The 22,000-nt window shown below is 33.2% G+C and overlaps 1 protein-coding gene across 3 annotated transcripts in view; it reads left to right on the top strand.

The window, feature by feature from the left end:
- Positions 1–1,520: 1,520 nt before the first annotated feature.
- Positions 1,521–22,000, top strand: part of LOC125058679 — a 54,372-nt gene continuing 33,892 nt past the window's right edge. For all 3 annotated transcript variants that reach the window (XM_047662800.1, XM_047662799.1, XM_047662801.1), the window contains exons 1-9: positions 1,521–1,671; positions 4,354–4,486; positions 8,012–8,125; positions 10,500–10,585; positions 11,150–11,263; positions 11,907–12,028; positions 13,695–13,752; positions 14,205–14,356; positions 21,117–21,261. In XM_047662800.1, coding sequence (XP_047518756.1) covers positions 1,581–1,671; positions 4,354–4,486; positions 8,012–8,125; positions 10,500–10,585; positions 11,150–11,263; positions 11,907–12,028; positions 13,695–13,752; positions 14,205–14,356; positions 21,117–21,261 — 1,015 coding nt within the window. In that variant the 5' untranslated portion in view covers positions 1,521–1,580. The remainder of the gene's footprint in view (positions 1,672–4,353; positions 4,487–8,011; positions 8,126–10,499; positions 10,586–11,149; positions 11,264–11,906; positions 12,029–13,694; positions 13,753–14,204; positions 14,357–21,116; positions 21,262–22,000) is intronic.

Below are 22,000 nucleotides of genomic sequence, written 5' to 3'. Positions count from 1 at the left end.
CTCGGTAAAATACTATGCGCTGGTTTGGCTGTCGCGTGTCAGTATACGAAAAAAGGTACAGTAGTTTCAACTACTCATACATGCGGCATTATGGAACAACACATTTCCGGTTCGTGTGTTAAAGTCAAAACCGACAATTGTCATCCTTATTTGACTGACACCGATTATCACAAACAAATATATTAAAAAAACTTAATCATAGATTCAGTCAGTTCATCCTGCACTATGTCCCTTAAATGAGTAATAATAATAAAGCCCTGTTATTTCAGATACATTACATTTAAATACATTTATATTTCTATCATGTTATTCTCTCTATATATATCTGTGTGCCCTTTTTTAGGAAAGGCCTCCTCCATATCCGCAATTTCCGTCAAAACTGTGTCACCGTCCGCTTTCTGCCCTGCGATTCTGTAACTCACTTTTCGAACTCACACAGCGGTTTTCGCATCGGCGGTCGCTCTCAAATCAGTCGTGAAGCAGTCATTTTATGATTTGGCATTCTGAAAAGGTGTGAGTTCGAAAAGTGAGTTACAGAATCGCAGGGCTGTCCTTAAGGACATCGTCCATAATCTCGTCTTTCCACCTTCTAAATTGTCTCCTTTTTTCCGTTCCTCTCCACTTTTCTGTTGCTCTTGTCATGTGCCCTGCTGATTTCCACTTCAGTTTATTTATTTTCATTGTGAAATCTGCTACCTTGTTTTTTTTGTTTTTAATGATGTATTTATTTAACTAATCTTCTCTTCCCTATCATACATCGTTCCATCGACCTTTGTTTGCTGCGCTTTAGTGCGCGCCCAAGTTTGAGATCCATATTGAAATTGGGTATTCCAATTCATCAAAACAACAGCGTCGGTCAGACACGTGATACGGCCGGTAAAACAAAAGACGACGGCGCGTTCCGTGTCATTGTGGTTGACATTTCTTGTCTACACAAATACTTGCAATATACGTCATTCCGTTTGCCCAATTATAATCAAACGCGTTTTTTTTTCTTTTTTTTATACAGAACTTGACAGACGTTTGGCTTATGGCTCAGCAGATAATAAAAATATACCTAAAATCACGAGATATGGCCTATTGGAGGGCACGCCTGTCCAGTAGATGCCTGTTTAATCACCGCTTAAACTAACCCATATTATACTGTCTAGGGCAAGGAGTTTTTATTTGCTGTTTTTATAAGAAATGATGAACCAAATCGTGCAGTGTGGCACCTGGTGATGTTAAAAATGAAAGGGTGAAACTCCAGCGTGCTTCTATATGAGCATTTTCTTGCGTTTTATTCTCACTACCGAGTTTCTTTACATTGTTAGCATAAAATAAAAACATTTTACGATAACCTTTATCTATGATTTTTAACTGTAATTTATCTTTATTTCAATTAAGTATTATAGTTTAGGAAAGTTTAAACTGATACTAAGTTCTCCGCGAAATGTTTTTATTATAATGTACGACCAAACTAAATTTATTTATCCAATTTAATAAGCAATTGAAATAATGATTTAAACATTTCCTTTCAGATATCCGCTCAAGTGTCACAAAGTGAGGAATAAAGTGTGAAAATGTGAATAACAAGAACAATGATCAAAATTCGTGTAGCGTGCTTAGTGATGTTCGCAGTCCTGCAGCGGAGCGCCGAGAGCCAGCAAGACATTATGATAGAGGAATCTTGTTAGTATTTGTTCTCAAATTTATTCCAATCCACGCATTTACACGCACGTATTCATTGAGTTGTGAGTAACGGTGTATAATATAAAAATCGGCTTTATACTTAGCACAAAATTAATACAAAAATATATTGTATCTATAGCCATGTATCTTGTAGCCAAGTGTAGTAATTATTGACACCGTTACGGCACGTTACATGGGCCCCCCCATGTAACGTGCCGTAACGTTCCCAAGTACCCAAGTATAGTAAAAGGTTTCGTGACCACCTAGTGACTCTGTATACTTAAAAGTTACCATTATGTGGCGTTAAGTACTGAAAAGTCGAAAATAAAATTAACAATAATTCGTAATTCAATCCAAAATTCGTTACGTAATACCTACTTGAACGCTCCCTAATCTAGTTGTCGGTTTTGTTTTGTTTTCTTTCTTTTTATAACTTTGCCTACATATGTACATTTTTGTTACCACACAATATGACTTTGCTGTGGAATGGAAGCCCGATTATCCATATCACACCTAGCTTTTAAAACCAGTCTCCTAATACCTTCTTAACTGAAATCGTATTGTTTGTTTCAAAAAATAAAGAATTATTATATTATATTATTTATTCATAACAATCAAAGAAAACAGTACTTACAATTACCTGTTCTTGCTGCCAGCGTTAAAGGAACACTGCAACGGGGTCCAAACATTTTAAATTAGTTTTTTTACTTTTGATTAATTTTTAATTATTTTTATTATTACTACGTAGGTTAACAATTAATTAGGTATTAGTAATTTAATTAATTACAGTAGATTAAAGTTGTTATCCGGAAAGTTTTAGGTTTTGATAGTCCGAAACAATTATTGTTTCGATTTGGAAGGCTGATTGCTTATTGACTTAGTTTTCCAATGTCCCAATATACCGTTTCACTTTTTTAAATTCCATGACGATATCCGGCAAAACGTAATAATATGAATTCCAAATCTCAATTAGGTTAGGTGAAACCATTATAAAGGAATAAAGATAAATTATTTCCAAAAGAATTAATTCAATGGCGCCGACAGCTGACACCGCTACAGTTAAATTTAATCTTAAATCTCTTCCGATATCTTAATTAATTGGATATCTATTAAAGGAAAAACTTCACAAAAAGTTACACAAAGGCCTTTGACAGTACGGCGTGAAATATGGCCCCTTTTTGTGGTTGATTTCGAATACTTAGGGCGTAATAGGCCGCAAAAGATTTAGGTCAGAGATAGTTCTTCGAACTAAAGTTATGGGCGTCGCTTCGTGTAGAAGTTGTTTTTTGAAACATTGCTCAATGGGGTGTTTCTGTTTCATTTATAGGATTAATAAGTGCCCTGTGTGCCTGATGCTGATGTCCCACATGCCTAGGCCAAGAGCAGTGTTGGCCTAGAGGCTTCACCTCTAAGATCGTAGATTCGATCCCCGGCTGTGCACCAATGGACTTTCTATAAGTGCATTTAACATTCGTTCGAACGGTGAAGGAAAACATCGTAAGGAAACCGACATGTCTTAGATCAAAAAAGTCGCCGGCGTGTGTCAGGCACTGGAGCCTTTCACCTACTTGCCTTTTAGATTTAAAAATGATCATGAAGCAGATTCAGAAATCTGATGCCCAGACCTAAAACAGGTTGTAGCCCCACTGTACTGTCGCAACAGGACTTCATTATAGGCACCAGCCTCTCACAAAGATGGTCAATATCTGCAGCTTGTAAACCCGTAAAATAAAATATTGTGAAGAGGCCAATAAACTTTATTATTATATTAGCTCGCATAACTGCCACAGTTCGTTCTCACAGATAAATTGCGCATATAGAAAAATCCATTGAGTTCACAAGTTATGGGTTCAGTGTCGCTCTTTGTAACCCAGTTTTTAACCGACTTTAAAATTCAAAGGAAGGACGCTAACTTATCGATTTATTTAAATAGTTGTACTTAATATAACAGCCGTTTCAAGTTTGTATAGTATTGACAAATATTCTCTATAGAAAGTTGCAATTCACGACTCCACGCTAAAAGATTCAACAGTCTTATAAACTTCATTGTTGGCGAATCAGACCACCCAAGGTTATCAGCAGTTAAAGTGAAAAAAAAAAAACATATTTCGCAGTTCTCACCTATAAGAAGCTATCTACAAATTATTGTTATAGACCGTATAATTCCCGTTTTTTTAATTGCGTTATCTATGGATAGCATCTATATTGACACAGCCATGTCGTGTGTTTCTATGTAAAACCCTTGAAAGAGGTGGTATTGAATTTTTCACTTTATTGTTAGTTTTATTATTGAGAACAACAGAGTACTGACACAGATCTTTGTAAAGAGCTCTTGGAGACGCATTATAACTAATGCCCTCGTCACAAGTGCGAACCGATACCAAAAAAGTAAGGTGGTGTATGGGTATGGTGACTAATTATTGGATAATTTATTAACACATTCTATATATACATATTTTTGTGAGACTAGATTTAAACAATATACATATATTTTAAAACAAATTCGCGTCATAACGCTTTTGGTTCTTTGATCGATACCCACCAGAGGTGAAGAGCAAATTAAATTGTTTATATCTATAATTTGCGCTTCGACCGGACTTCGAACCTGATCACTCTATACAAAATCGCCTTGCGATGAGGTCATAAAGGTAACCGAAGTTTAAACAGTTGATCATTTTACAGCGTCCTTAGAATCTGTACATGCTGCGCTAGGGCGGGCGGCGGAGTTGCCATGTGACATCACGCCGGCAATTGCTCATGACAGCGTCGCATTGGTCATTTGGTACAAGGAGGGACACAACACACCTGTGTATACGTAAGTATTATAATGATAACTACAAAAAAGTAATGAATAAATATATCTTCTTATAAGTAGAAATATGGAATTTGTACAATTTAATCTACATAGTATATTTAAATTAAAAAATATGAATATTAATGTTTTGTGCCAGTATGAGCTATTTTCACTTTTAATAAAAAAAATAACTTGTCAAATATAGTCTCACCTCCTTAGACACGCGCGATTTGTGTTTCCTATGCTTGGCGCGAATACTATATAATTGTGTTCTGTGGATGCTTATAATCCACAGATCACGAAGATCGTAGTTGTCATAGCTTATAAGTGTTTAGATCGTGCCGAAACTTGTTTAAGTTGACACGTTGTCTCTGGTAGATCTATGGAGTATTAACGAAAAAAGTTATTATTATAATATTTGCCTAACACTCTTATCACTTATGAGTTATAGTGTTTACTGTTTAAGGCACAATAACTATTTATGGTATTGTTATATTATGGGAAATTATTAACGTTTCATTAAATTAAATTTGTTTTAGCTGGTTCAACGCATGAAAGCATTGTCCAACTATCTAAAAATTCATTATTAACGACTCATATCATATAGTTGCTGTTCTACCAGGGACTATTATTATTCTAATCTCAAAGTATTTGTGTAGCGCGTTTTAATTGGGCTATCGCGCCATCTAGGTTGCATTATAAGAAAACATTTGTTTTGTTATAAAATACATTTTTACGGCCTATACTGCTTATAGTGTGCAATGGAGATTAATATACCAGAATTTACCTAAATAAGTTCTGGGAATTTTCTAAATTAACTAATAATTCTATATTAAATCCGTATATATATAATGTCAAAATTGCGCTTTAAAAACTTTTAATTAATAACAGGAAGTTAAAATTGGAATTAAATTGTGATCAGTATTAATTACGTCTCAAGAGAACTCTGGATGTGCTTGACATGTCAAGATACGGATTGACACTCGAGCTTAATGCACGGTTAATGGAATGCGCTTAACAACATTATAATTGAAGAACTAAAAGTGTTTTATGATATGAACATTAATTTATTCTTCATTTGTTTGTCAAGTATTCTGACACATCGATTTTTGGGTTTTAACTTGCGGGACATTTATAAGTATTAATTGGACAAACATTAAAACTAATTCATGTGCAATTAATAAACAATAACTGTCATTGGAAAACAAAACAAACAAATAAAAAAAAACGTGTGTGTAACCTTTACGCGCGATTGAAGTAAAACTTGGCGTTGAAGGCATATATGCCACTGGAATGATTAAATAATAACTTAAATAATAAATATCATATTATAATTTAATTATATTGATTTTTTTGGGATAATTTTAATTTTTAATTTTTAGGATTATTAATTTGGTATTAATTTACTTCTTCCAAAATGGTAAAATACGAAGTTAAGCGAAAAAACTGGCCGTATGTATAACAAAAGAAAAGCAAGCTAGGATGGGAACCTTCCCTCTTTAGTGGAATTTCAATTTTTTCACATGTTACTAGTATGGATTTTCATTTTAAATATAAATATACTAATAATAATATAATTATAAGAATCAGTATCAAATAATACGAGTGAATGCTATCCTAAATAAACACTACCAAGAAACGGACTTAAATCAGTTCAAATAATGCACCATTAGATGGCGCTGACGGACTTATAAAACGCGCTATCGTTGTTATTTTTAAATAGCGGAAACTACACAGACTTATAGTATGCGGACGGAAGTAATCCGGCAAAAAAAAATTCCAAGCTACTTCCTAGTCGCGCTCAAAGATGTTTTACTTCAAAAATACGATTATTTGAGACAAATACTTGGGATACTTTCGGTTCTGTGGTTCGGTTTTATGGTTTTAGACCATTGATATACAAAAACCCAAGATGCACAATCAACGTCTAAAAAACGTCCTCAAAAAATGAGCGCAACATTCTAAATTGTGCGCTCATTTCAAATAGTCTCGCGTCTATAAGTGGAGTCGATGTTATTTATTTGTGTTTTTTTTATAAATAAATTTATGTACTCTTGAACTTTTTTGTGTGTAGTTTTTGACAAATATATTTACGCTATATAAAGTGTGGGTCAGGAGGTAGCCAATTTAACATTTTTTTTTAATTTAAAGAAAAAACTTTTTAACCGGATTAATGTTATGTATTATTATAAATTTACAACTATTTAACATCCAACACCTTTTGTCTTCAGTCACCGTGACCACTCACGCTGTAAAGCACCCGAAAAGTCGGATAAATTTAAAATTATGTTAAATAGTTGTAAATAAAAAAGTCATGTTCGACTCCACTCAATACCTTGTCCTACCGACCACGGTCGGTCGTAAAATTTTATTGCTTTAAGTACGTATACACTGCGTTGTAATAACAACTTTAAGCAATTCGCGTAAGGTTGATTTTGCAATAATATATGCTTGTAACATATACTGTTATGGACAGAAATAGTGTTTCGGGACACTTTCGAGCGTTACTTTTATTCGAGACTGTGCATCTTGGGTTTTTTGTATATCAATGTTTTAGACATAAAATTAACTAGGCTATTTTAAAAGTAAGTTTTAGGCTTTTATAGTAAAGACGCGTTGACCATTTTTGACATTTAAGATATATGCAAAGTAAATGATATATGATAATTTAAACACACTGGCGGCACGCTTGCGGTGCGTACATTATTTAGTATTCCGTGGTCTGCGTTAATGAATAAGAACGAGACATACACAGGTAGAAATAAAAGTATAGTACCAAATCACGCTCCATGTAATTATCTCGGAAAAATAACCTTTAATGACATGGAGGTGACATTTCGGATACTTCCTGTAATTATTATCTACCTTAATAGGATTCCGCCTGTAGCTGTGGTGACAATGTTATACCGTAATTGAAATAAATGCGTTGATGCCTGACTTATGGCCGTCATACGCATGTTTTAATTATCTTTTTATTTTAGTAGCTTTTTAACAGAGCATAAAATGATAGAATAATTTAAAAAAGCGATGTTTGATTCGGGGAATTGCTATAATTAAAACAAAATGTTAAGTTAACATTCAATGTAATAATTCTAGATTCATCGAATCTTATATTTAGTAAATACCTTCTGTCAGAATTTCTTCTTTATTTCAAAGAAGTTAGCGGGTGCCAGTTTATTAAGTTGTCATATGTCATGTCGCAAGCTGTCAAATGTCCAATCATTTCACCAGTTTCGCACGCTTATGTGCCAAAACGTAAAACTTGGCGGTCAAGTGTTTTTGTGAGTTACGGAAATTGGCGAAATCTGTTTTAGTGTTCCTCAATTGAAAATGTATCAGTTTTATTGTAATTTACAAAAATTAGTTTTTTTTATAAATAACCTTGTCTATGGTCAAATAAATATATTTAATAATAAATAATTTTTGATAAAATCTATGAATGCAGCTCGCTAGTAATCATAGAATTTCAGATTTTTCGTTATTGCGACTTAATTTTTGTCACTTGTTTTTATAACGATCAACCGAATAAAGGATAATTGTCTACAGTTTCGACAAAAGAGATGGCGTTGACACGCACTGGTCGGATCCAGCTACTCTCGGTTCCAGAGCCTCATTCCGAACCAGCACTACACCAGCATTACTTGTACTTACTAAGATAAGGTAATATTTTTTCTATTAGTTAATAGTTTGTGAAGAATGGCACCAAGTACCAACTATGATCTTAGAACATTGTATTGAGTTAATAGAGTTAGTTTACTTTTTAAATACTCGAATTAACAGCTGAAATCAGGAATATATTAATACGTGCCTGGCAGAAGTAAGAAAGAAAGAAAAATCTTTATTATAAGATTTTATTATTATCTAGTAGTGCTAGACTAGTGCTTCCTCTATACGAATGAAAACGAAAATCAATATTAGATCTGTTCCGATACTTTATTAACGACACTATCGACATCTTTATATGTTCGCAAAGTAATTTCACGGTAGCTATATTGTGTTATATTATATTTCATGTTTTAGACATAGTGATATTGTGAATAAATTAAAAAAGTATGTATCGTTAGAGCAGTGTTGGTCTAGTAACTTCAGCGTGCGACTCTCATCCCTGAGGTCGTAGGCTCGATCTCTGGCTGTGCACCAATGGACTTTCTTTCTATGAGCGCATTTAACATTCGCTCGAACGGTGAAGGAAAACATCGTGAGGAAACTGGCTTGCCTAAGACCCAAAAAGTCGACGGCGTGTGTCAGGCACAGGGCGCTGATTTAACGCTAGTTAAACGGCGCCATTTAATTAAAAGGCTAGGCTGTTAATACAACATCTTCAAGGACATATACATTATACAACTTCTCGACCCTAGCTACTGAAGCCTTGGAGCCACACAGTGGTAAAACTGCATGAGGATCTCTTTAGGTTCGAAGAACAGTACACCTTGTTCCAAATGTCTTCTAAATTTTCAGAAGTGTAAACTGCAACAGACAGTTTTATAATAAAACTATAGCTGACCCGGCAAAGACTTTGTTTTGCCATGTATATAATTTTCTAGGAATTTTTTTTTATGACAATAAAAATAACTATCTACTATAATAAAAAATAGAGGTTGATCGTAGACGGGTGAAAATTAAGGGTTGTATGTATTTTTGTATGCTGAAAAATAGATGTTTGATTCGCAGACCTAACCTATATGAACACAAAATTTCACGAAAATCGGTCAAGCCATTTTTTAGTGAGGAGTTTAATTACAAACTCCGTGAGACGAGAATTTTATATATTAGATAAAATTTGATCCTAACCGGAAGTTTAGAAAGATCTAGACATTCTATATGTTCCAAACTGAATTCTTTACAAAATATAAACCTTAGAACCGCGCTTAGTCCATTATAACATCACCGCTTTCGTGAGCAAAAGGAAAACATAATACGGAAACCGACACTTCTTAGAACCGCAAATTTGAGAACCTGTCTTCTACGAACCTGCATTTGACCTATATATAACTGAGCTTTCGCGAAAAAGGGGAAAATCCGGATAAATGTCAGCTGGGAGGGAACTGGGAGCGAACTAACTAGTCCTATTTGGCTCGCTATAATTGAACTGACAGAAATCAACATTATTTGAAATTTTTTCTTCTTGTATAGTACATAGATATGTGCCAGGTGGGAAATATATTGATTGATACAATTTTCTCTGTAGTGTCAAATAGACGGTCTAACTAACACCTGGTTTCTATTTCCCAAATACCAATGGTTGCTAAGACGACTCATAGCAACTGTTACATATTACAAAATAACATGTATAATGCGCTACTGAACTAGCTAGCTACATGTAGGGTGAATATAGAAACTGGACGGTAGAGTTGGGCAAGCGTGCCTGAGTTTACCCAGATCCAGATGCTCCAGAGCTGATGCTGTTGAACTATGATATGATATGACAAAGTAACTTACATGAAACCCCTTTGTTGATCTTATAAAAACTGTGGCTTTGTTAGCAAAGGTCGTAAGATTCCCGGCCTAATAATAACTGTTTTCAGTTGATTGGCACACAAAAGAAAGTGCAACTACCATAACATATACCAAAATATGTACGATTTTTAACAAAATTTTTTTGTCATTGTGCCAATACGTACTAGGCGTTTAATAAGAAAAATGTATTTTTCCAGAAATATGTCAAAATTACCAAAAAGATGTACGATTTTTTTTATTAATTTTTATGAATTTAAAAGTTAAACCAAAAGAATTATACAATAGGTACAAATTCGAATTCGTAATACCATCTTCAAATATTTTATGGAGTTAATACTTATCATACCTTTATTAAGCCGTGTCGGTCTAAAACGGTTGTTTATTCAGACTGCATGGTTCTTCTTTACATATAGATGAGAACAATGATGATGATGAATAAATCTTGAGCTGCCTGTGGGAGTGTGTGGTGGTGTGTGTGCGTTTTTGCAATTACACGACGGCTTAGTAAGGCGTTAAAAAGTAGATTTAAATTACATTTAAAGTATTGGTTATTTTACTTAACACTTTTTTTCACCAGGCCTGAAGACAGCGGTCAGTATAGATGTAGGGTTGACTTCATAAAGTTACCTACCAAGAACACAAGGCTCAACCTAACCGTATTGAGTAAGTAGAACCTTTGTTTACTATATGATATATGTTTACTATCGTTCCACAATGAGCATTTTTAAGGAAGTTTTTGCCGCGCACCACCACCATGTGAACCAGCTGCCCACTGAAATATTTCCGTACCAATTCGACTCAAACAAAGGACAAAGAAATCAAAGACCATAATTCAAACAAAGAAATCAAAGAGCGCACCAGTTCTTAAAGGGTCGGGAAAGCACTTGCTTGCCCTCTGGCAATGTGAGTGGTCCATAGGTGGCGGTATTACTTAACATCAGTTGAGATAGATTTTGTATGTATGTAATGGAGGTTGCAATCCTTGTACAAAATTAAACGTATTTTTAATTTATTTCTCTATTCCGTCCGTGAAAATTATGATGATTTTGATTTCCTGATTCAATTAAATACTGTAAATATAAATTGTACTCTCACGCTTGAAACGTCTTATTCACGAAATCTAATAATCTCTTGAAAAAGTTTTTTTTCCTGAAGGAATATATTTCGCAATATTAATTGTACTTGTAATTTTACTTTAAATTGTTGAAAATATTAATTATTCAACAGTACCTCCGAAACGGCTAGTGATACTGGACCAAGATGGAGAAGAGTTCCGTGGTGGGGCAATGGGGCCTTTCGATGAAGGGACCAGAGTCAATCTTACTTGCGTGGCTATTGGTGGTGAGTTATATTGAGATAGACTATAGTATGTGCGCTGTAGCTTTCAATTGGATTTTATTTCACTTCACTTTATTTATAATGGCGACATCTGTGTAAATCACAATTCCGCCAATGTCACGTTCTAAGTCTTCACACAGTGAGATTTTATTTTTTTTCAAGAGTGAAATGAAAAATTAAGCAACTGTCACCTGCAACTGTCAACTGTCACTATGCTACAGCACACATACTATAGTGAAGGAAATTTATAGGAAATTCTTGTACGCCCTTATTTGTGTATTTGTGTGTTATTGCACAATTTTAATGTACTATTTTGTCTCTTTCGTTCACATTCTATTTCCGCTATTAGTATATTTTATGAAAAAGAACAGACCAGTGCTTATGTTAATACAGTGTAAATGGAGATATTAACTATCCGTCCGTACTTGTTTGTATGTCTGCATGTATTTCTTGTAGGTACGTTTAAGAGTTTTGTAAAAATTACAACTATTTTTTTAACATTCACAAGTCATTGCATAATACACTCTGTAAACATAATTTGGCGCCATATTTATCTTTGATACATTCAAATCATAGAATTGAAACCAATAACAATGACATGAAACATCAGTTATCTGTAAATACAGTCCTTGGTGTTTGTTCATAGGTCGCCCCGCAGCTAGAGTATCGTGGTGGCAGTCACACGCACTCTTAGCCAACTCTGAGTCGAGGGCATCCGTCTCTTTCACACTACAGAGAGATTTGTATCCTGCAACTCTCACTTGCCAGGTAAGTTTTCGTAAAATTGATTGTATAAAAAAACGTCAAAAGTCTTACCCACAGACTTTTGAATACGTTTGGTGATCATTTTTAATAGGCAAAGAGGTGATCAGCATTCTATGCCTGAACAGAGCCGTCGAACATTTGGGTCTTAGGTATGCTATACGATGTTTTCCTTCACCATACGAACATTACATAGAAACATCCATTGCAGAACAGGCGTGATACGAACGCGCTGTCGCAGAGTTGAGAAATGTACAAGCCAATTAACGGTTTTTATACTACTTATCCATAGCTAATAAATGAATACATTTATTTATTCCAAAATCACATCACAAATGTTGACAAAAAAGTTATAATTATATAAGTATCCGCAGACAGACAAAAAAATGGTTTATTAAACTAGAGAAGAAAACACATCTAAAACAAACAGAATCAAAAAAGTTTTCACTAGAAATTGGTATCGTAAAACAAAACAGATTCTGACAAATGAATTGTTCGAATAAAATACTATACTACAAATTGTATGGAAATTCGATTTGTTCGAGCAGTCAAAAACTGATATTATTGCAAAATATACTAGCGTTTGCGTAGACAAAATGAAACTATGAAGTTCGTGCTCCTCAGCTCATTTCTAAAAACGTGCAACACTCGTACCCATTTTAACAAAACCCGCAAAGAATTATAAGCCTTATGCACTTCTGTAAACGTCGCTTTTCCTATGTTAAAATAGTTCTATGCGTCATTTTAATAAGCTTGAAACGAACCCTATAAGACACCCCATTGCGACAAGGTCAAGCGTTTGCCCTTTCTAGTATCAGACAAGATCCGAAACTCGAAAGCAACAACTACTTTAGGGTCACACAAGTCAAAAATTAAAAGAAATAAGAAGAACTAGTACTTTTCCTTGACAATATATATTTTATATCAAATAATCTCTACAATCTACACACATACATAATAGAACAGAGTTGGCATAAAGTCTTCAGCGTGCTACTCTCATCCCTGGACCAATGGACTTTCTGTCTATATGCACATTTAACACTCGGTGACGGAAATTGTGAGGAAACCAGCATGCCTTATACCCTAAAATTTGACGGCGTGTGTCAGGCACATTAGGCTGTTCACCTACTTGACTATTAGAAAAAACAAATGATCACGAAACATACAGATGTATTGTATATAAATAAGATTAGCATGTTATAAAATTTTATTTGTGAAATTCAGAAATGTTTGAGAATAAAGAAAACCGGCGTAGCAGTTATAACTAATATAATTCTTGCTACGCGTTTTTTTTCATTTATTCATAAAAACTTAATTTTTCATATTAAGTATTAAGATTACTGTCGAACTATAATGACGTTACAGAGCATAACAAAAATGGGAAATAAGCCCTGCAGCGACCTCAAATCCTACGACGTTTGACGTCACAGACTACGATGCACTGTGACTTTCAGATAAGCTAAGCCTAGCTTAGTATGGCAATGTTACTTGTAGGCAAACGTTGAGAGATTGCCTACAAGTAACTGTTGCTATCACTCTTTTATTTCTGTGGTTATTATAACTCTGTTCCAACCAAATCAAGATTTCTTTCGAGTGGTATTCGTCTAATAAAGCAATGATTCGACAATTATTAAAGAATTTCGATGAATCTTTATCTATTTTTTATAAACAGGCTGTCACTGACCCTTCGATATCACCGCTGTCGAAAACCATCACTATTGATATGAATCGTAAGTCTATCTTGAATATAATTAAATATGGATTATAACGGATTACATTGCACATTTAATGTTTTCTATTTCCTATATACATACATGTTTCGATATTTAATGAAACCATTATTTATTTATTATTTATTTTAAGTTACACAAACTATAATTAATGTGTTATGGTTATAGATGCGGCGTGCACAAACACAATGCTTATGGTATTATAAATTAATTTACAAAAATACCAAAAAAAACTATATTTACATAAATACAAATATACCATTATGGTTACCAATAAAGGAGATATGTTTTTTTAATAATTAAGATTTTTTAAATATTAATTTGTACATACTTACCATACATATTTGTACTGTGTTTTAAATTGAACTGCAGCCTACAAAAATATAAAAGTTTTTACAAGTTTTTAAGTTTTTGGTTTTCTGATATAATTTTATTTCGTTATTTTCTTGCAGTATATCCTCTATGGGTGCGTATAATTGGTGGTGCCAGACCGCTGGTAGCGGGAAGAGGGGTGGAAATAATTTGTCAAGCAGTTGGCGCTCGTCCTCACCCTACAATATCATGGTCGAAGGGGGCTACTAGACTCCGTACAATTCGGGAAAAGGTATTTTTTTTTGATTTGATCTAAAGTAAAAATATATTTATTTTCATGCAGACTTACAAAAACACTAACAAAGTATAAAAAAATAACTAGTAGAACGCGTCGTTGAGCTAGATAAACACTTAAAAATAAAACATTTATTGTATGTCGTTACAAATTAAATAATTAAAAATCATTAATTTAATGCAACTATCCATAAAATCCTGAATAATTATTCATACACAATGTTTCAACTATAATGACACCTATATTTTTTAAATGCTATATAACTATGTGCAACATAAATTAGTATTGTTCTAGAATTGTTCAAACATATCTTTTAGTTTTTTTAACTTCAATAAAATGTTATGTGTGACAGTAACAAAAATTAACGGGGAATAGTAAAAACTCACGAAGCACACTCAGCCCCATATAATTCGCCCGCTATAAAACATACACATCTTTTATTGCAGACCTTAATAAAAATTTGAATATCGTAAACAAAATCATTTGCCCTACAGAATTATGCATTTTCATTGTATAATACTATAAAAGCTATTTTTGAGCTGGCCTCACTCTAAGCAGACTTGACCTAGATTTTACCACTGAAATCTAGATTATTTTCTTCGCTAAGCTCTAAATTACTATTAAGACTTGAGAAAAAGGGCAGTTTTTCTATGCCACTTTGAGACGATGAAAACGTGGAAAGTGCTGGAAATTTGAGCTAAGATTAATGTGTGGCTGTTTAATATGTTGTACATTTTAAATAGTTGTTATTTACATATTACTATGCGTGACTTCGTCCGCATAGTATTTATATATATTATACTAACGTTCTTATATGGAAACTAGCTGACCCGGCAAACGTGTTGCCATGTATCTTATTTCTAGGAAACATTTTTTTATTTCAATAAAAATAACTATCTACTAAAATAAAAAATAGGAGTTGATCGTAAAGGGGTGAAACTTAAGGAAATTAAATTTAAAAAATTTAAATATTGAAAATTTAAAAAATACAACCAAAAAATTTTGTCTAAAACCAATTTAGGGACCCCCTTAACATTTAGGAGGATGAAAAAAATATGTTGTCCGATTCGCAGACCTAACCATATCGGCACACGAATACGGTCGCTCCATTTTGAATGAGTTTTATTACAAACACCGTCCAAGACCTAGCCAAGATATGCTTGTTTTATGAGGTTAAAGGACCACACCCAGTTCTTTAATGTTAAAGATTTTTTTAATTTATTTAAGATGGCTTGATTTACTGCCTTGTGGCAGAGTGTAACCTTCTGCCATCTTAACTTATATATATAAAGTTCGATAAACAAGCTTCGATATTAATGATATTCATTAAATAAGTATTTAAAGTTACATACATACATTTGCATATAATAAAGGCACGATCTGATTGGATATTTGGGAAAATATAAAAACCCTAATTAATATTATTATTTATGATAATGAATAACTAATTAAGCGATTCGCCGATAAAAGTTTACAATAAAAATCAGGTTTTATTTGACTAATAATTAATATTATTTCGATTAATACTCAAAAATAACTTATACGCTTATTTATATACAGTTGACCTCTCAAACATTTTATTTACGATTTTATGATTGCCGTATGATAATCGTTCGTGTAATTTTGATTACATAGGCTGCACTAAAACTATCGGGAATGGAATAATACCACTGTTCCTGTCATATTTAAATCTTTTTAATTGAAAACTCCTTTTTTTTAAAATCGAATACCATTTATTTTTTTTAAAAAAGATTCTCGGTCTTTTCTCAAAGTTTGGTCAAACTTGTTTAGTCGTTGAGAAATGGAATTGACTCGAGAAAATTCAAGAGTGATGATTTATTATGACTTTCGAAGTGGTTTATCACAAAAACAGTGTGTTGACCGGATGATTTCTGCATTTGGTGATGAAGCCCCATCCAAAACCACAATTCAACGTGGACGTGTCAAGCTCAGTGATGATCCCCGTCAAGGTCGTCGAAAAACTGCAGTCACCCAAGAAAACGTTGATGCTGTGCGTAAGCTGATTGAGGAAGATCGACAAGTGACATACCGCGAAATTCAGGCAACTTTAGACATTAGCATGAGTCAAATACAAATAATCTTGCATGAACAATTAGGTGTAAAAAAGTTGTTTTCCCGATGGATACCGCATTCGCTCTGTGAAGAGCAAAAAGGTGTTACTTGGTGCGTCAGAACTCTCGAAAGATTCCACGCAGGATCCTCAAATGCTGTATACAACATCGTATCAGGTGACGAATCCTGGATATACGCGTACTGTTATAACTGAACTTGAATTAGGCTTTTTAAAAAAACAAATTTTGATTTCGGAGCAACCGTCTTGAATTAGGAGTAGGAAAACAACTAACTGGGTTTGAGCGGGATGTTTATTATATAGGAAGCAAAGTGTTTACGTAGTTGGAAAGAGGGAATGAAGTCAGCTCTAAGGCTAACAGAATAAAGGTGTAACATCTCCTGGGGTAAGACTAAACTTCGGGGTTAAGATTCGAAGTTTAGGAAAAATATATTTTATAAGTGTCTTCTGATACTAGGTGCTGGGATTTGATTAATTTCAGGATTAGAGTGATGGGTTTTTATAGATTCCTGAGATGTGGAAGAGGTAACAGGGATACCTTGAGTAGTGGGGAGTTCAGCAGGATTTGATTGAGAGGATCTGAATGGGAAACGGTTGCATTTCTTTATTATAATAAAAATTCTAAAGATACAGTACAAAAATATAATTCCTAATACTACATAGAATATAATTGAATAATGAGTCTCGTATTTTAAAACTGAATGTTGATTAATGATTTCATCAGCGGTAGCTGATATTATTTTTGATTTTGATCTTAGCTCATTAGCGTAAGTATCTAGATTTATACTTAATAATCTCGAAGGAGCCTCATTATTTAATTTCTTATTTAACTTATCTAAGTTACAAAATGTATCGTTTATTATGTTAAAGTCCGATTGTATATGATAGGTTGTGGTATTAAGAGAATAGACTTTTTTAAGAGAATAATTTGGGAATTAATTTTGTACTTTTACTATGTGCTTTACAATTATTAGGGACATTGACAATTCCAATGCCATGTAGGTTCTTTACGATTACATTTTGATTTACGCATTCTATGAATAATTTATTAACATGTGATTGTATATAAAGCCAGTTGTTATTAGTAAGAGTTTTCCATATGTCAATTGTACCATGTACGAATTCTGATTTACATTGGTCTGGGAGTTTATTAATTAAGTTTAAAAGTATTTCTGTTTCACAACTCGGGTTTTCAGTAGTTGAAAAGGTATTCATAACATCACAAATATAGTTGTTAATATTGACAGGTTTACAATTATTAAGAGTATCTAAATGACAGTATTCTGACTTGTCTTTGGTCACTGCGATATATTTAAAACTGGGAACAATAAAACTAAAAGCGGTTGGATTTACATTGCTATAGGGCGTTGGTAATGCTATTGTTTCATATAAATTAAAACTATTTGTAGATATTAACGGAACTCTTAGAATAAACATAATTTTGTTATTAAAACTATAACATGTTACACCGGATACATTCATTAAAGGGTACATGTTGTTTAATTCTAATTCTACTGGGAACCTATAATCTACAGGTAAATGTTTATAATAGTCAACGAGTTCTAAGTACAATTGTTTCGGCGATAAGACGGCCGGATGAAGGATGTTTTGGTTACTAAGAATGATTGCGTATACAATGTCGGAGAGTTGAAATGACAATGTTAACATGGAAGCTTCTAAGCTGTTAAGTATAGAATTAATTTTAGATTTTACTAATATTTGATCGGAAATTACACTTAAATTTTTTATATGTACTGAAAATTCGTTGATAGCATTATTAAGATTGGCTTCATTAATTTTAATTTTATATAAGGTTTCATTAACTTTAAACATAGTGGAACTAGTAACTAATATGTTTTCTTTTATTAAGGAGGCCAACCTTTTTTCATTATTTTCACTGTTACGTATTGCGTTATCATATTTGATAGCATCGTCTTCATCTAAGGTGCCTAAAACAATTTTAGCAAGGGATCCGATGCCACCAAGCCAGGGTGATCTCTTACGTCTGTTACTGTCCGTTAAATGGGAAATGGATGAAAACTCATTTACTAGGTTGTATCGTTGTATCTGACTGTTAAGGGTTCTAATATGTTTTGACACTCTAAGTTGTCTATTGTTTCTAATTGGAGTTGTCGACAGATGTATTTAACAGTCACTAGAATTGAATTTATATTTCCTAAGTGCGGTTCTATGTGTGATATATCGAAAGGTGAAACAATATCTAAATAACCAGTGTTTATGTTTAGTTTCCCAATTGGATCAAAATACAGTCCAGGGCTATGAGTGATTGGGTGTATGAATTCTCCGTAGGCCAATACGCTGTAATGAAAATATTATCTTAATATATGTATTTTATATTGTTAAAGAAATAAAATAAAATTTAAAAACTTTAAAGACTTACGTGAGCGTTTCTCCCACTGTCGTAGACGTTCAACTCATATTGTGCACACATCATGTGGGACCCACACTTTATATTGGTGCTGAATTTCAATACCGAAATAAGCAAAATACAAACTATTCACAGTGTTTGTCATCGTTATACGCTGATCTTTTAGTATGTATTGATCACAAACATAGCAAAAAGTATCAGAATCGTTAACACAACATCTGGACGTACTAATCATATTGAATTAGTAATAGAAACTTTATCGATATGAATGTAATAATCACTATTTACGACCAAGGCGGGAAAAAAAATGAAATAAGGGTAGCGGGTAAACTAGAGTTAAAATGACGTATGCCAATATATTGTACATTACCTATTTTATCGACAATATATACAAAAGGAGCTGCACCATAAAAAAAAAAAAAATTTGTAGGCCTGTGTTATGTAGGTATATTTACTTATATATTTAATATAAGTAGCCCTTTGATTAAAATTAAACTTATTAAACTGTAATTTCTATCCCAATACAAAAAGTTCCGAAGCCCGATTCGCTACTACTAAAGTCTACTTTTAATTGGAGCTTTAATTTGACCTTTGGACTGAAACTTGAAATAATTATTAAAAATATCCTCGCCATACAATTAATCCTATATTTGAGCTCACAACTCTTTTGCCAGAGTCTATGCGGAAAGAACACCGGCGCCCATATAATTCTTATTTGCTACGCGTAATTCATCTACAACAAATACTTTTCACGTTAAAGTCAAATCATTTATTTCAATTAGGCCTATATATAAGGCTCTTTTAAAAGGAAACATTACAAGTTAATAATATTTAAAAAAAAATGACTAGTTGCCCCATCCAAAAGGTAGTTTCATATGGCGCAGAATGGGCAAGAAACTCCATACTAACTCTTTTAAAATAGTTTTTAACAATATTTTGTATACATTGATTTGATAATTATATGTACCTAGAATAAAAAATCTTGAAAGATTGAATATACTCTTAAGCTAACTTACTATGTATATAATATTTAGAAAAATATTGTAACGAACACAATAATAACCATATGTACTTATGATTGTGTACATAGATTATTATTATAATTAAAATGACGTATCAGTCAACATAAGAAAAAACAATTTAGCACTGTTCGACCTCATATGCACTACGCGACGGTTCCCTTTGCACTCAGACTATCTCAGACTTTTCAAAACCAAACATATTTTCGTTCAAGAACCGCGACCCTTTCTATTTTATATATTAAATAGAGCAAGCAAATAGTGTAACTTTGAATGAAATACACAAACTATAGATCACGTCGCTTAATTGTGATTGGTCTAGAAATATTATTGGCGAATCAAAATGAGGCGCTACGTTTCCTTGTTTTAAAACTGTATTCTAGAAATAGAAAGCGACATTTTCCTTAATAGCTTACTCTGGAATAAAGTGTATTTAATCTTAATCTCAAAGTAACTGGACACACAAGATTGATCGCCTGTGTACACCCAGCGCATCAATCGCATTTTAATGAAACCTCCAAGGATTTTATTTATACTAGCGATTTTTCTATGTGGAAGCTAAATTCATGAATTGTCAGATATTGTGTTTAAAACGTTTTTAAATGAATATTCTGTTTTGGTTCTAAAGCTAGTAGAGGGGAAACAATGATTAGATTTGCTTTGTTTATTGTGTTCAGTCCACGCCTTAACAAAGCTATCGTATGTCAAATTCTAAAAAAATGCAAAATCTATCAGAGAACACACGCAACTATTGACTTGACAGCTTGTTTATCTATAGCAAAATAAATATAGTTAAAAAAAACTAAAAGACACGCTTTTAAAGCACATCAAACTAAAATGTGAAAAATAATTCCTAATTTAGGCTGAAAATGGTAATGAACAAAAAATACTGGTATTATGGGGAAAAGGCGTGGGTTGCTCGATAGACGAAAAATATGGCACAGAGCGCGCTTTCTGAACGCACTGTCCAAAATCAAGTTGGCGCCTCGACCGATATCCGTACTTTTATTCGTTAAGATATGATTTTAAACTATAATACAATTAAATAATAACAAAACAAATCAAATCAAAATAAATTATGATTCCTAAACGTAGAAGAAATCTAACTCATTAATAAAATCAACAATAAAGATCAACGGTCAATTGACTCGATCATAACATCATTACATTTCCTTACATATATATTTTTTCAACTAACAAATTGTATTCAAACACAAAGCCCTGTAAACCCATATCGTAATTCGAGTTCTTTTCTAGATATCGCCCGACGGCAACGTGACAAGTAGTATCTTGAGCATAATACCGACAGTCGAAGATTCGGGTCGAATAATCTCATGCAGATCTGTTCAGCAGAACCTGAAGCATTCCGTTCGAGAAGATGGATGGAAGATGGAGATACAACGTAAGTCAGCATCATTAGTCAACATCTGCGTTTCATTTCTGCAAAAAAAAAACTCGTATTAATAAAGCCTAAGCAGGTACATCAAAAACCTTTCAAATATATTTGAATCTACCCTCTCATTTCTATTTTTATATTTGCTACGATATATCCATGCACACACAAGACGCAGGTTATTTATAATTGAAAAGGAAAATGTAAATCTTAAAAAAAAAACATCTAAATAATAACATTCAAAAAGAACAATGAAAATTCTTGAAATTCAGTAACACTTCAAACGAGTCTTTCAAATATAGAGCCAATTTGTGTATTTCCTCAATTGGATTTTAATTGGAATATTGACCTTCAAACGTCTTGTGGTATCAAAATTTCTATTGAAATGCGATACTGTACAACTAATTGGTCATAAAAATGTTCCTAAGTGTATCATTAAAATTTTCTATGTATATTTTAGATTCTACTTTGATATTGATATTGTATATCAATAATTATACTGTATAATTTTTTAAATAATGACTTGTGTTTACTAACTTAAAACTCATATTGCTGAATATTATATATCTTACCTAGTGGCTCAGAATGCCACTCATACCTGAGGTCGTAGGTTCGATTCCCGGCTGTGCACCAATGGACTTTATTTCTATGTGAACATTTAACATTTACACGAACGGTGCAGGAAAACATCGTGAGGAAACCGACATGTCGTAGACCCAAAAAGTCGACGGCGTGTGTCAGGAACTGG

The sequence above is a fragment of the Pieris napi genome, chromosome 18 (assembly GCF_905475465.1).
Source record: "Pieris napi chromosome 18, ilPieNapi1.2, whole genome shotgun sequence".
NCBI classification, from domain to species: domain Eukaryota; kingdom Metazoa; phylum Arthropoda; class Insecta; order Lepidoptera; family Pieridae; genus Pieris; species Pieris napi.
The sequence above is the reverse complement of the archived record's forward strand: the minus strand, read 5'-3'. Positions and strand labels throughout refer to the sequence as shown.